This window comes from Mobula birostris, chromosome 9 (genome assembly GCF_030028105.1).
Source record: "Mobula birostris isolate sMobBir1 chromosome 9, sMobBir1.hap1, whole genome shotgun sequence".
In the NCBI taxonomy this organism is placed as follows: domain Eukaryota; kingdom Metazoa; phylum Chordata; class Chondrichthyes; order Myliobatiformes; family Myliobatidae; genus Mobula; species Mobula birostris.
The window spans coordinates 113,623,695-113,640,101 of record NC_092378.1 but is presented as its reverse complement, the minus strand read 5'-3'; the positions used below and the strand labels follow the sequence as shown (position 1 = coordinate 113,640,101).

Genomic DNA, 16,407 nt, shown 5'->3' with positions numbered 1-16,407 from the left:
CTCTTGAAAACCAATGTTCCCATGCTTATTATCTTTACCTTTTATTCTGACAGGCATATACAAGCTTTGTGCTCTCAAAATTTTGTTTTTGAAGGCTTTCCAATTTCCAAGTAAACCTTTTCCACAAAACAGCTTCCCCAATCCATACTTGCCAGATCATTTCTGATATCATCAGAATTGACCTTTCTCCAATTTAGAATCTTAATCAGCAGACCAGACTTACCTCTTTGCATATTACTTTGAAACTAATGGCACTGTGTTCACTGGATGCAAAGTGTTCCCCTGCACAAACTTCTGTCACCTGCCCTGTCTCATTCCCTAATATCGAATCCAGTATTGCACATTCTCTCATTAGGACCGCTACATATTGATGAAGGAAACTTTCTTGGACAGGTTTGACAAACTCTGTCACATCTAGTCCTTTTACAGTATGGGATTCCCAGTCAATATGTGGAAGGTTAAAATCACCTACTATAACAACCTTATATTTCGCAACTATCTGCACTCTGTTTACAAATTTGTTCCTCTAAATCCCTAGGACTGTTGGGTGCTCTGTAATATAGCCCCATTAACGGGATCATTCTTTTCTTATTTCTCATTTCCACCCATTACGCCTCACTAGTCGAGTTCTCCAGTCTGTCTTGACAGAGCACTGCTGTAACATTTTCCCTGACTAGTAATGCCACCCCTCCTCCTTTAATCCCTCCTGCTCTGTCATATCTAAAGCATTGGAACCCTGGAATTTTTAGCTGCCAGTCTTGTCCCCCGGAACCAGGTCTCACTAATGGCTATGTCATAATTCTATGCCTAGAGCTCAGCTGCCTTTCCTACAATATTTACATGCACAGTTCATGACACTAGTTGCACCATGCTTTTGATTGCTGACTTTGAGGTCTTGCCAACATCTGTCTCCACAACCTCTCCACTAATTGTCCTGGCAGTCTAGTCCCCGCAACTCTAGTTTAAACCGTACTGTGCAGCATTAACAAACCTTCCCACTAAGCTATTAGCCCCCCTCCAGTTCAGGTGCAATCCTTCCCTTTGATAGAGGTTCCACCTTCCCTGGAAGAGAGCCCAATGGTCCAAAAATACTCTGCCCTTCCTCCTACACCAACTCCTTAGCCATGTATTAAACGGTATAATCATCCCAGTTCTAGCCTCACTAGCACTTGGCATATGTAGCAATCCTGAGATCAAAACCATGGAGATCCTGCCTTTTAACTTGGCAACTAACTCCCTGAACTTCCTGTGCAGAACCTCATCAGTTGCCCTACCCTTGTGATTGGTACCTACATGGTCCTGAACTTCTGGTTGTTTACCCTCCCACTTAAGAATGTTGAGATCTTGATTGGAGCTGCCCCGGGCCCTGGCACCTGGAGGCAACATACCATCCAGGAATCTCCTTCTCGCCCACAGAACCTCCTGTCTGTTCCCCTAACTAACGAATCACCTAGCACCACAGCAATATTTCTCAACCCTTTTCTCTTCTGGGTCACAGATCCAGACTCGATTCCAGAGACCTGACACTGTGACTTTCCTCTGTTAGGTCATTTCCCCCTTTCCCCCCCAAACAGTATCCAAAGTTTTTCCCTGTTGTTGAGGGGAATGGCCACTCTGCACTGGCTCCTTAACCCCTTTCCCCTTCCTGACTGTCACTCAGTTTTCTGTATCCTGCACTTTAAGTGTAACTACCTCTCCATATATCCTATCTGTCACCCCTTCAGCTTCCAAATTGATTCGGAGTTCATCCAGTTCCAGTTCCAGCTCCAGCTCCTGAATGTGGATTGTTAGAAGCTGCAGCTGGATGCAGTTCTTGCAGTTGTAGCCATCAGGAACACTGGGCTTCCCACATCCTGCAAATCCTGCCTGGCATCTCAATGTCATAGCTGAGCAGCTATAAAGAAGAGAGGAAAACAAAACTTAACCTAGAGCCTTTTTTTCCTTTGCTTTCTCTGACTGAAGCCTCTCTTGGCTGAAACCTCAAAGAGCTAAAGCATCAAGATTAACCACTCTGACTTTGTCCACTCAGACGATGGTTGCTGCGATGAGGACCACTGCACTTGTCTCTGCCTTCCTTTAATTTGCCCTTGCCAATCAATCTTCAATGCGGATTGGTCGTTTGTCAAAGCTCTTAAGCTGCTGTGACCCGCTGCTCCCTTTTTCTGCTTGGGCAGTGGACTGGAGTGAAATCACCTCTGTTCAAACTTCCGATGTCCAGATTGGTCACTGGTCAAAGATCAATGGAATGTATACTTGTATTAAATGTTTCCAAATTAGTATAATTGGCAAAAAAGAGACTTTGATTTTTGTGTTCTCAACATCTTAAAGTGAAGTAGTCTTCAGGGTTAGTATGGTTTGAAATAGGTTCATGACTAATCAACATGCATGATTATCAATCATTACTGTTTAAAAAGTATCATTGGAAAATACTTTTCAAACAGTAATGATTGATAATCATGCATGTTGATTCGTCATGAACCTATTTCAGACCACACTAACCCTGAAGACCAAAAGTAAAGAAAAAGTGAAAATTTATTTCAGCATGTTGGCCATTTTTGCTTTAGCTTCTTTTAATTGCCAAAGTAGTGATATGGTGTAGTTGATATTTTAAAATTTTATTTATTGAGATACAGTGCAGAGTAGTCTCTTCAGGACCTCCGAGCCGTGCCATACAGCAATCCCCGATTTAGCTGTAGCCTAATCACGGACAACTTACAATGACCAATTAACCCATCAATTGGTAGGCCTGGTAGGAGGAAGCCCACATGGTCACAGGGAGAACATACAAACTCCTTGTGGGCAGCGGTAGGAACTGAACCTGGATCACTGATACTGTGAAGCATTGTGCTAACCGCTATGCTGCCATGCGGCCCCATATCAAACTGGAAACAGTACATTGTTTTCTTTTCAGGAGGTGAGGGCTCAGTGAAACATAGGATGTTTATTTAAAAAAATGCTGTCTTCATTTTTAAAATAAGTATTATTTCACAGCTGAAGAAATTAATATTGGAACATGTGAGTGAATTGAAAAAAACTTACCAAAACTGCTAGTGTAGTGTATTGACGGTTATGAATGTTTGATTGCAATGCTCATGGATATAATATAAATGCTGTACTGTACATTGAGCTCAGTACTAAATCCCACATCCATGAGTTTTTTTGTGAATGGATTGTCAATGGTGATTCATCTTCCTCACGTGATCTTACAGTAAGAAAAGCATCAACTGGGCAAATTGCCGTTTCTTCTCTACCTTGTTTAAGGCAGCCTTTTGTTCTAATTCTCATTGCTCGCTAATAGTTTTCTTTTCTGCTGGTGTATCTGTTGGGGACTGACAGCTAGAAATACATAATACCTGAGCTGGGTAAATCTTGACATAACATCAACTGGAGGAATTGGTTACGTGTGGCTAGGAGGGGTGGGGAGAAAAATGAGCTTCACCTGAAGTGGGCTGAGAACCAAGAGCTCAGATAGAGCTTTAAATTCAATGATGCAATGTAGCTGTAGATGGGGAGCATTCAGGAAAGAAAAAAAAACAATGTTAAAGAGCAAAGTCAAGATAATAGTGCTATGACAATATAATTGTGGTTAAAATGCAATAGGTATCAATGAGAATGCGATAACAGAAGGGAAGGGGAGAGAAGAGTAGTGCAGTAGTGATAGGGGATTCCATAATTAGAGGAGTAGACAGCAGACTCTGTGGACATGAAAGAGACACCCGGATGGTATGTTGGCTCACAGGTGCCAGGGTTGGGGATGTTTCAGATCGAGTCCACAGCATTCTGAAGGGGGAAGATGAAGAGCCGGAAGTCGTGGTACATATTTTTACCTCCTCAGGTCCTGAGGAGAGAATATTGGGAGCTGGGGAGAAAGCTGAGAAGCAAAGCCTTTGGGGTAGTAACCTCTGGATTGCTGCCTGTGACATGGGCCCATGATGGTAAGAAAAGGATGATTTCACAGATGAATGCATGGCTGAAGAATTGGTGCAGTGAATAGGTTTTTACATTTCTGGGTCTTTAGGATCTTCTGGAGAAGGTATGACCTGTACAAAAAGGATGCGTTGCACCTGAACCTGAAAGGGACCAATGTCCTTGTGGGCAGGTTTACTAGAGCTGTTGGTGAGGATTTAAACTAATTTGACAGGGCGGATGGGAACCGGAATGATAGGGCTGAGGATGGGGCAGTTGGTATACAAGTCGATGCAGTGTGTAGTAAGATTGTGGAAGGTCAGGCAGATGATAAGGAAATATTGCAGTCAGTGGCATGACTTGAAGTGTAACATGGGGGCAAAACTGAAAAGGGTGATGAACACAGGGCTGGATATGTTGTATTTGAATACGTGCAGTATACAGAATAAGGCAGATGATCTTGTAGCACAGTTGGAGGTTGGCAGGTATGATGTTGAGGGCATTGAGTCATAGCTGAAAGAAGATCATAGTTGGGAGCTTAACATCCAAGGATACATCTTGTACCAAAAGGATAGGTAGAAAGGGAGAGAGTGTGGGGTGGCTCTGTTAGTAAAAACTGAAGTCAATCCTTAAAAAGAGGTGACATAGGATCAGGAGATGTAGTACCCTTGTGGGTAGAGCTAAGAAAGTAAAAAGACCCTGATGAGTTATATGCAGGCCTCTGAACTGTGGTCAGGATGTAGTCTACATATTAAAATGGAAGATAAGGACATGTAAAAAGGGCAATATTGTGATAGTCATGGAGAATTTCAATATACAGGTGTCCCCTGCTTTTCGAACGTTCGCTTTATGAAACCTCACTGTTACGAAAGACCTACATTAGTACCCTGTTTTCGCTTTCAGAAGGTGTTTTCACTGTTACGAAAAAAAATTCAGCGCACGATAAAAAGCAGCACGCGCCCCGAGCAGCCGCTCTCCCCGGATTCGGAACGGCATTCTCGCCAGCATTGCTTTAACACAAGCCTGTGAGCAGCTGTTTGCAAGATGAGTTCTATGGTGTCGGAAAAGCCTGAAAGAGCTCGTAAGGGTGTTGCACTTAGCGTAAAACTAGACATAATTAAGCATTTCGATCGTGGTGACTGAAGCAAGGACAAAGTGAGTTTGGCTTGTGGAAGCTGAGGATGGTGTTGAAGAGGCTTTGGCATCCCATGACCAAGAACTGGTAGATGAAGAGCTGATGCAATTGGAAGAGGAAAGGATAACAATCGAAACTGAATGAGTAATGATAAAGTACGACTTTAATTTTGAAAGGGTACGTAGGTTTGGGGGATATTTGCAAGATTCTTTAAGTCCTTACAAAGAACTGTATGATAGAAAAATGTGCGCGGCTCAGCAGTCAAGCAAGCCACAGCAGACGACGAACCTCGACCTTCGATATCAAGGTGGGCAGTCATAGGAGAAGATGAGCTGCCTGCTCTAATGGAAACAGACGACGAGATGACACCCCAGTGTCCCACCACCCCAACACCCAGGCCGCGGACAGATACTATACCGATTCGCGGAGAATGCAGCAGTAGCCGGGAGGCAGACAGCACATCTTTAAGAAAAAAGCCGAAATAAACATGCTAATTAATTAGGTGCCGCCCCACACGTAATTGTCAGCCAAGATCAGAGGCGATGCAATTGGCACTGATCTGGGCCGACAATTACGTGTCGGGCGGCATGTAATTAATTAGCATGTTTATTTCGGCTTTTTTCTTAAAGATCTGCTGTGTGCCTCCTGGCTACCGCTGCACCCCTGCATGCTTCACGGCAATGTATTGGTTGGTGGCCCGGAGGGTGGGGGCCACTGCACCACCCAACCTGCGACGACTCAGCCTAACACACCATTATCAGTGTGCTCTGCGCTGTCCCGATTCCGGTAAGTGATACTACACTGTACATACATTATTTCTACTTTATATAGGCTGTGTATTTTTACGTGTTATTTGGTATGATTTGGCAGCTTCATAGCTTAAAGGTTACTGGAGAGCGCTTGCGTGAGATTTTCTGCTGACGGCGCTTGCATGAGATTTTTGCTACAGAGAACAGTTCAGTAATGATTGTGGAAAAGTATTTCTACTTTATATAGGCTGTGAATTTATCATATCATTCCTGCTTTTACTATAGGTTACTGTTATTTTAGGTCTTATGTGTTATTTGGCATGATTTGGTAGGTTATTTTTGGGTCTGCAAACGCTCACAAAATTTTCCCGTATAAATAAATGGCAATTGCTTCTTTGCTTTACGACATTTTGGCTTACGAACTGTTTCATAGGAACGCTGTACCTTCGGATGGCGGGGGAAACCTGTAAAGGTGAATTGGGAAAATCAGGTTGGTGCTGGATCTCAAGACAGAATTTGTAGAATGCCAGTACGATGGTTTTTTAGAGCAGTTTGTGATTGAGCCCCTTAGGAGAAAAACAATTCTGGGTTGGGTGTTGTGTAATGACCTACACTTTAATCAGAAAATTAAGGCAAAGGAATCTTTAGGAGGCAGTGATCATAATGATGAAATTCGCCTTGCAATTTGAAAAGGAGAAGCTAAGATCAGATATATCATTATTACAGTGGAATAAAAGGAATTATAGGCATGAGCGAGGAGCTGGCCAAAGTTGATTGAAAGGGGTCACTAGCAGTGGTTGGAGTTTCTGGAGACAATTTGAAAGGTGCAGAAAAGATACATTCTAAATCTAAAGTATTCTGAAGGGAAGATGAGGCAACCTTGGCTGACAAGGGAAGTTAACGACAGTATAAAAACAAAAAAGATGGCATATGATATAACAAAAATTAATTGGAAACTTTAAAAACCAACAGAAGGCAACTAAACAAAACCATAAGGACATAAAAGATGAAATGTGAAGGTAATCTGGCCAGTAATATAAGAGGATACCAAAAGTTTTTTCAGATATTTAAAGAGTAAGAGAGATGAGTGCATAATGAACTGCTGGGAAATGAAACCGCAGAGGTAGTAATAGGGAGCAACGAAATGGCGGATGAACTGAATAAGTATTTTGCGTCAGTCTTCATTGTAGAAGGTACTAGTATGTTTGGCAGAAATGAGTGTCATTGCTATTGCAGGAGAAGGTGCTTGGGAAGCTGAAATGTCTGGAGGTAGATAAGTTACCTAGACCAGACCAGATGGACTACATCCCAGGGTTCTGAAAGAGGTAGCTGAAGAGATTATGGAGGCATTGGTAATGATCTTTCTAGTATCACTATATTCTAGAATGTTTCCAGAGAACTGGAAAATTGCAAATATTACTCCACTCTTTAAGAAGTGAGGGAGACAGAAGAAAGGAAATTTAGGCTGACCTCGGTGGTTGGAAACATGTTGGAGTCTATTATTAAGGATGAGGTTTTGGGGTACTTGGAAACACATGGTTTTCTTCAGGGGAAATCTTGCCTGACAAATCTGTTGGAATTCTTTGAGCAAATAAGTCAGGATAGACGAAGGAAAGTCAGTGTATGTTGTATATTTGGATTTTCAGAAGGCCTTTGACAAAGTACTGCACATGAGGCTGCTTAACAAGATAAGAGCCCATGGTATTATAGGAGAGATACTAGCATGGATAGAAGATTGGCTGACTGGTAGGAGGCAAAGAATGGGAATACACATTTTGGTTGACTGCCACTGACTAGTGGTATACCACAAGGTTTGGTGTTGGGACTGCTCCTTCTCATGTTACATGTCAATGTTTTGGATTTTGGAATTGATGGCTTTATGGCCAAGTTTGTGGACAGTTCAGAGGTAAGTGGAAGGGCACATAGTTTTAAGAAAGCAGTGTGTCTACAGAAGGACACAGATAGATTGTGAGAATGGGCAAAGAAGTGACAGATGGAATATAGCATAGGGAAGTGCGTGGTCAGGTACTTTGGTAGAAAGATAAAGGTGTGGCCTATTCCAAAAGGGGAGAAAATTCAAAAATCTGAGGTGCAAAGGGACTTGGGAGTCCTCGTGCAGCATTCCCTAAAGTTAATGCAGGTTGACTTGGTGGTAACAAAGGCAAATGCAATGTTAGCTTCCATTTCAAGAGGACTAGAATAAGAAAGCAAGGATGCAATGCTGTGGCTTTATAAGGCATTGCTGAGACAAGGTATTGTGAGCAGTTTTAGGCCCCTTATCTAAGAATAGATGTGTTGGCATTGGAGAAGTCCAGAGGAGGTTCGCAAGAATGATCCCAAGAGTGAAAGTGTTAACATATGAGGAATGTCTGATGGCTTTGGGCCTGTACTGACTGGAGTTTAGAAAAATGGTGGGGGAATCTCATTGAAACATTGACTATTAAAAGGCATAGATACAGTGGGATGTGGAGTGGATGTTTCTAAGAGTGGGTGAGTCTAGGCCTGAGGGCACAGCCTCAGAATAGAGAAACATCCATTTGAAATAGATGAGGAAAAGTTTCTTTAGCCAGAGAGAGCTGAATCTGTGGAATTCATTGCCATAGACAGCTGTGGAGGCCAAGTCATTGGGTACATCTAAGCCGGAGGTTGATTAGATTCTTGATTAATCAGGGCCTCAAAGGTTACAGAGAAAAGGCAGGAGATTGGGGTTGGGAGCAGTAATAAATCAGCTATGATGGAATGGCAGAGCAGACTCGATGGGCCAAAAGGCATAATTGTATTCCTTTGTGTTATGGTCAAAAATATATCAATTAAGGACAAATGGTAAAAATTCAAAAGTAGAAGCTCTTTAGCAGAATGCAAAAGTAATCTCATAGTTAAAGATCCTTGTGCAAAGTGTGAATAGAAGAAAACAGAATTGTGTATTCATTTGAGGTAAATAATAAGTCTGAAACTGGTCTCAGACTTGAATGAAGACAATTACTTGGCACAAAAGATAAGTTTGCTAAAGCAGATTGGGAATTTAATTCAGAGGTATGACAGTTGATTAGTAGTAGTATGCAAAGTAGTAGTATTAATCCCAACAGGGACCTGTGCCGCCAACTACTAATATTGTACACAAAGAGAGAATCTATTTTAATTAGAATATACTAGGGCCTTCCTTGAATGAAATGAAGGATTATAATGTTGCAAAGAATATGTCAAACCTGGAGTTTAGAGCCCAAAAGATGACTCAAGAATTGATAAAAGGAATAAAATGGCACATGAAAGTAAGCTAGCAAAGAATACAAAAATGGGTTGTAAGAACTTGTATAAAAAGAAAGTAGCAATCCTTTTAGAAGCTGAAAAGTAATATTTTCCAAGGTAACAGGATTTAAAAAAGTATTTAGATTTTATCTACGACACAACATATAATGCTGTCGTCTTTTAAGATAGACATGTGATTGCAGACATCGAGTAGAATGTTGGCTGATACACTTGTGCAATACCAAGGGGGTAGGTCAGTGCTGAGAATGAGATTTCAGATGAGATATTAAATTGAAATCCTATCATCACTGAGAATGTATGCAAAAGGTTGTATTGAACTGGTATTATCTTGGTTAATTGGGCGCTACAGTGGTACAGCAGTTAGCGTGGCACAATAATTGATCAGGCGTCAGAGTTGGATTTCAGTCCCAGTGTCCTCTGTAGGAGTCTCAGTTTAGCGCATGGTTTCCATGACCTTTGGTTTCCTCCCCTAGTCCAAAGATGTACCAGGTAGTTTAACTGATTGTTATAAATTGTCCCGTGATTAGATTAGGGTTAAATCCAGGTTGTTGGGTGTTGCTGGGCAGTGCAAGTCAAAGGGCCGGAATCTGTGTTGTATCTCTGGGGAAAAGATATTATATCTCTCATGATCGCGTTTTTGTATGGAAATATGCTTGCAAATTTTTTGCCATATTTCCTGTGCTTTGAAACAGTTTGAGAATTAATTAATTTACTGTAAATCACAGTGCCTCACCTTGAGTTCATTAGAGCTTCTTTGTATACGTGTCTTGGTGAAAATCTGCATGTAATCCATTAAAATTGTCCTAAGAAGTCATGCCCAATTGTAGCATGTTGTCCTAAAAAAAAAGAGTGAATTTTGATGCATTTTAAAAACCACTAATACATCTGAGGTTATATTAGTGTTTGCTGGATTTTTTTTACAGTTCCACTATGAAATGCTGACTTTAATCTTTAATCTGACTTTAATCTTATGTATAAGATTTTGCAAATGAACATGCCTCTCTCCCCACCCCACCCCCACCCCCCGGCCCAAACTTCAAAGTCATACAGACTGGCAATCTCTCAGCTGTGATCTGATGCTGCATTCCATCTGGAGTTCAATAGTACAGTATGAATTTATTGAATTCCCCTGAATTTAAACTGGGGGAGCTGCCTATTTGATCTGTGCCATATTAGATCATTGATTTGAGATGGGCTGCTAAAGGTGATAAAGCATTAGGTGAATTATATTTTAATTGTTCTGATTATTTAAGTGTTTTTGTGGTTTTTTTTGTATGTTTGTTTTAATTGTTTATAGATTCCTATCTGGAATGCTTCTGCTTTTCAAGGATACTACCATTTAACGCTTTAAAAAGAACTTTAGAAATTAGCCTGTGTTTATGACAAAGTTAGGAATTTGCTTCTTATAAATCTGCAGCAGCACAGTGTCAGAATGGTGGACCATGGTTTCTTATGGCTCTGGGTACCAGATTCAATTCAATCCTGATTTTGGATGTTGGAGTCTGTATATTCTCCCCATGACTGTATGGTTTTCTGTTAGATTGCTCATCTGTGCGGTCAGCATCTTCTCATGTGCTGATGAATTAATCTGTGACTGCAAATAGTCCCCTGGTACAAGTGGTAGAAAGAATCAGAGGGAGTTGTTGGGCATGTGAGAGCATAAATTGTACAGGTAAAAGAAAATCTGGAGATGATGAATGAGTTTGATTGGATTTGCTCTGCTGGGAGCTGACTTGTACCAAGTGAGTCATAAGGCCTTTTCGTGTACTGTATTATGATAAGTAAGTAACGTCTGCTAAACCTGTTCTGTGAATCATAGAACACTTTGTTTTTGTTTTTGTTTTTATTTTTAGACACAGTATTAGCTCTGGATGTTTTTGAACATGCTGCCGCATTTGCCAGTTGTTCAAAGGTATGATCTATTTTCTTAAAAAATAAAATTGTAAGGATTTGACAGGTTATTAATCAGTACAATAAACACCTCTAAATTTTTTCCTCCATGTTTCAGGACAAAACAATTCGAGTCTGGCGAATGAATGAAAAGACTGGCAAAGTGAAATGTGTTGCGCAAGGGTTAGGGCACGCCAACTCTGTTGGTATCATTTCTTGTTCTCGGTAAGAATTTTGTCAAAAGCTTTCAATTATTTGTCATTAGTTTCAAAATTACTTTTGCTGTAACTTGCCTTTGTTTGGAACTGAGATAAAGAAACCTATACTAAATTAGTTCTATCTTAAAATTATCATCCTCGTTTCCGCATCCCTCTAGACCTGTGTCTGCTCTAATTTAGCAATCTCATCAAACTCCAACTCACTGGATGATTTCTGCAAATCTAGACTCTTGCACACTGAGTCATCGAGCAGTATAGCATGAAATCAGGCCCTTTGGCCCAACGAATCCATGCCAACCATGGTATCTCCAATTTCCTGTAATTGGTCCGAATTCTAAGCCCTATCCCACCATGTACCTGTCCAAGTGCCTTTTACATGATAGTATTGCACCTTTCTGCACCACTTCCTCTGGGAACTCTTTCCAAATACTCACCAGTCTCTGCGGGACAAAGTTGCCTTCGGATTCTTTTTAAATCTTTTCCCTCTCAGCCTAACCCTACGCTGTCTAGTTTAGGACTCCCCTATCATGGGAATAGACCATCCGCCTATCTATGCCTATCATAATTTTAAACATTTCTGTAAGGTTGCCCTTCATTCACCCGAACTTCTCCCTGTAACTCAAGCCTTCTAGTCCTGGCAACATCTGCATAAAACCTTTCTGCAGTATTTTCCAATTTACCATGTCTTTCGTACAGCAGGATGACGAAAACTATACAGGTACTTCCAGTGCAGCCTCACCTCTGCAATAAAGTATAAAGTATATGCTGTCCAAGCTCTATACTTACTTCCCTGACTGAAGGCCAATGTTCTTAGCCCTTTGTTTCACCACAGTGTCTACATCCTGGTTTAATTTCACTTGGTGACGCTAAAGCTCCCTCCTTAAACAGTCTCACCTCTGCAATATAATGTCCACACTCTATACTTACTGCCGTGACTGAAGTTTAATTTCACTTGGTGCGTCTAAAGCTCCCTCCTTAAACCTTGTGAACAATTGCCACCTTAATACCCCTGTTAAAATGCTTCCTAAAACTTCGAGCTTTCCTATTTGACACCTGCCGTAACAGCTCATTTTGTGCCTAGAAGTTTTATTTGACAAAGTGCTGTGAAATTATTTAAAAAGTTTTTATTACATTAAACATATTATATAAATTTAAATATTTACAGCAATTGAAATAGCGGTTGTTGTGCACTGAATTAGGGCTCCCTCCTGCCAATAGGCTTTTACTGCCTTCCATGTAGTGTGACCATTGCTTTCAGACTTTATTTCTTGACGATGCAGCACACCTTTTTGTGTAGCACAATTTCCGTATTCCAGCTTTTCTTTATGTGGAAACTTGCAGATGTATCGTGTCGTATTTGAAAGTTAGAAGAAGACTGTTGTTACCTCCAGTTGATAAAGTGCTCATCATCTGTCTACTGATTCAGAGATCTCTCTACATTACAACCTGATGAATGTGTGTACTATTTCCTAATTACAGATTGAAGGAAAATTTCATAGTTAGTGGTAGCCAGGATTGCACCTTAAAGCTGTGGAAGCTTACAAAATGCCAAGCCGCTAGGAAAGATGATAAATCTGCAGAACTTGAAGTTCTTCGTGCTAGTTTGACAGAGAAGGCGCATGACAAAGTAAGAGATTGCATATTCTTGTCTTTTGATTAATGCTAGAGCAACAGTGAACAATTGCACCAAACGACTGTGTTTAAGAGGGAAACAAGGAAATGTGGTGGATGGGACTGGTGATTCTGGGTTGATCTATAATAATTTACACAACCTACTAATTTCTCAATTGGTTCCATGTTTATTTTGGAAAGGCAAGACCAACAGTCATATTTTCTTCCTGCAGCCAAATATTACTATCAAGTCCCTCAGAATGCTTCTGTGTTCTCTGACTGTTGTTTGAAAACAACCTTCACAGACTTGGGAACGACATAACTAACTTTACTATCCCAGTTGTCTCACTTCATCTGTTGCTAATGATGTCAGACTGCTTACTTATTCTCTTTACTTGGATAGGCAGCAGTTTCCACCCCACTAAGTGTTGGGAAGGTTGAAAAACAATTGGATTTGGATTCTGCATATCCACACCACCGATTCCATCCATCTCATTGCAAATTGACTCAATTTGCCCACTCTGACTAGGAGCTAAATGTTGGAGCCAATATCCATTTCATTGCGAGCAGTTAACTTCCATGTCCATTACATCCCTTTAACCTTTGACAATACTTTTGCTACTAAAACTCCTATTTGAAGGGCAGTGCACCTATTAAAGATCGCTGTAAATTGAAATAAGTATCATGGAGTTGTAAGCTAAGCTGAAGGTAGAGAAGTAATGAATGTTGAAATCCTGGAAAGAGGTGGTTGTGATGAGGGATTTAGAAAAGATAAATGGGAGAGACAACTTCAGCTCCAGAGACGGGTTAAATTTTGACCTCAAGAATTTGTTCATTTAGTCACTACTTGGGTACATCTGGATTCTACATTTTCCTCTTAACACCGCAAAGATGTGTAGTTGATAGGTTAATTGGGCACTGTAAATTGCCCCCTGTGTGTGGGCGAGCGGTAGAATCTTGGAAAAGTTGACAGGACTGTGGGGAAAATTTTAACAAATGGTATTTGTGTGACTGGTTGAAATGTTGGTTCTGCGCTATATGAGTCCAACTATCCTTCCATTTGTATCTTCAGTGTCAGCTGCTTCACTTCCCACTTGGCCAATTCCACCCTTCTGTTTCCTTTAGCTTGGCATTAGATTTGTAGCTCATGTTATATTCTGCATTACTTGCTTAAACATCATGGCTGTCTTCATTGCATTGGTTCTTGACCCCCTGGTGCCTCAAAGACTAAAGTTTTCATTGCTAAGCTAAACCTCCTCATGAGGTTAACACTTCCCTGTCTTTGTAACCTCCTCCTACAGCACTATCCCTCAAGACTACTTCATTCCATAGACTCCCCACCCACATTTTTCTGCATCCCCACCATTTAATTTCTACATTTTCTCTCCTTACCCCTCCCCCACCCCCAACTCCACCAGCCAGCCGAGGCTCTGGAATCCACTCTCCCTGAAGTTTTGTCTCTCCCGTTTATCTTCTTTAATCCCTCCTCAAAACCACTTCCCTCCAGGGTTTCAACGTGCATTATTTCTCTATCTCTCGCTTAGTGTACAACACTGTAATACTTTTTTTCAATTTACAGTGACCTTCAGAATACCATATAAATGCATTTGTAATGATGAACTATATTGAATGAAATTTTTAATTAGTTATGACCAAAGCTGATTTTTAAAAAATGTTTCCTCTTTGTTATTTTGTAGGATATAAACAGTGTGGTCATTTCTCCAAATGACAAGCTGATAGCAACAGGCTCCCAGGATAGGACAGCAAAGCTCTGGTCATCTTCCAATTTCTCACTCCTGGGAGTATTTCGAGGCCACAAACGTGGGATTTGGTCTGTCCAGTTTTCGCCAATGGATCAAATCCTTGCTACCTCATCAGCAGATGGCACTGTCAAACTGTGGGGACTTAAGGACTTCAACTGTTTAAAGGTGCAAGGTTTAAATTGAAGAGAAGGAAGGCATATCTTTGTGTGTAGTGGTTAGGTGGAATAAAGGCCATCTGGCTTCCTTATCAGCAATGCTGGCAATGGTAATTAGGTATCATAGCACAATGAGATTCCTTTACACCAGTTTAAATCCAGGGCAGGAATTGGAAGGTTTAGGATGGGTGGTCAAGAAGAATTTTGATCCAGTTGCTCTTGCTCATATTAGTTGCTTTGTTTCAATCAGCTGTTGTTTCAAGGATTGCTCCACGAAATGATTCATCAAGAAGTGGGACGAAGAATTCACTGTTAACATTTTTTGGAGCAGGCAGCTGAGCAGGAAACTCTTATCATTAAAGTTCTAGAAGTAACATCTCCAATCTTTGCCCCTCTTCCTGATTAAATCTGAGATCTTTCACTAATATCCAATAGCCAGTATATCATGCTTTTGATAAAATTACTTTTATCATCACACGAGTCCAACGGTCTCCTCTCTCTTAGCGATAGGAGGTCTATTTTTCTCTCCTATCAGATTCCTCCTTCAGCCCTTTACTTTTTCACATTTCCTAGCTTTTTGCTTCATTCCCCCCCCTCCATCCACCCACCTTCTCTCCCCCCACCCCCAACCTTATTCTGGCTTTGTTCCCCTACTTTCCAGTCCCAATGATGGGTCTCAGCCTAAAGGGTTAACTGTTTATTCGTCTCCATAGATGCCTCCAGGCATTTTTGTGTGTTCCTCTGGATCCAATAGTGGGCCTTTTTTTGAAATATTTTATGCCTCAAAATCTCAAAATACTGCAAAACTGAACAGGGGAGCTTATTTACTTCCTTCTCTTGCCTCGCACAGGCTGCGTAGCAGTTTTTCACCAAAGCACAAGAGATGTAACACCCGTCCCTTTGCCTGCATTCTTCCTGTCCTGTGCTGAAAAGCTCCCTGGATAAATCAGTATGTTAGTGTAATATATTTGCTGCTCCTGAAATCTTCTCCTCAATCACGAGTTCCCAGCCTGGGGTCCATGGACCCTCTCGGTTAGTGGTCGGGGGTTCATGGCATAAAGAAGTTTGAGAACCCCTATACTAGAAGAAAAAACTACAGTCACACGGATCTTGGCCACTTCATGGAGTACCTTCATTCAGTCAACAAGCGTGGCTCTGAAGTTTTGATGATTTGTCATGATAGGTATTTGTCCACTCTTTAACAGTCTCTAGACCCCTTGCTGTAGCAACAAAAGGCATAAACTCGAGATTACTCTTCATCTTCTGACTAAACTGTTTACAGTCTTGTAGACATTAGGCAGGTCTTCCATTGTGCAAGCTCATTGGTCAGCTGCACCGTTGACCACACTCGTTTCTTCCATCCTTGTCTCCGTGAGATGGCGGGGGGAGGGGCTCTGGAGTAGCTCTCCAGGTGGAAAGGTACAATCATCTAGAAGAGAAATAGTAATACCAAAAGGCACAGCAAGAGAGTCAGTGTGTCTGTCAAAGGAATTCAAAGCTCTTTTAATAAAGGGGAATCACTAGTAAAATAGACTCAAAGCATTAATTAACATTGGGGTTTACCATATTGTTGCTATCACTAAGATGGTTGAAGGACAGCCAGGACTGGAAACTGAATATTCCAGGTATGGAATATTCAGGTGAGTCAGAATGATGTTAAAAGGGGAGGAGGATATTGCACTACTTCATTATTGAGGGAGAGTATCTTAGAAC

General features: G+C 41.1%; 1 protein-coding gene across 5 annotated transcripts in view; it reads left to right on the top strand.

Annotated features, from left to right (window-relative positions):
* tbl3 (transducin beta like 3) overlaps positions 1-16,407 on the top strand; it is a 95,312-nt gene that overhangs the window by 31,710 nt on the left and 47,195 nt on the right. For all 5 annotated transcript variants that reach the window (XR_011887249.1, XR_011887247.1, XR_011887248.1 and 2 more), the window contains exons 12-15: positions 10,911-10,969; positions 11,066-11,172; positions 12,645-12,792; positions 14,474-14,704. Coding sequence is in view for 2 of the 5 variants with exons in the window: in XM_072268636.1 (XP_072124737.1) it covers positions 10,911-10,969; positions 11,066-11,172; positions 12,645-12,792; positions 14,474-14,704 (545 nt within the window). In the remaining 3 variants the exon portion in view is untranslated. The remainder of the gene's footprint in view (positions 1-10,910; positions 10,970-11,065; positions 11,173-12,644; positions 12,793-14,473; positions 14,705-16,407) is intronic.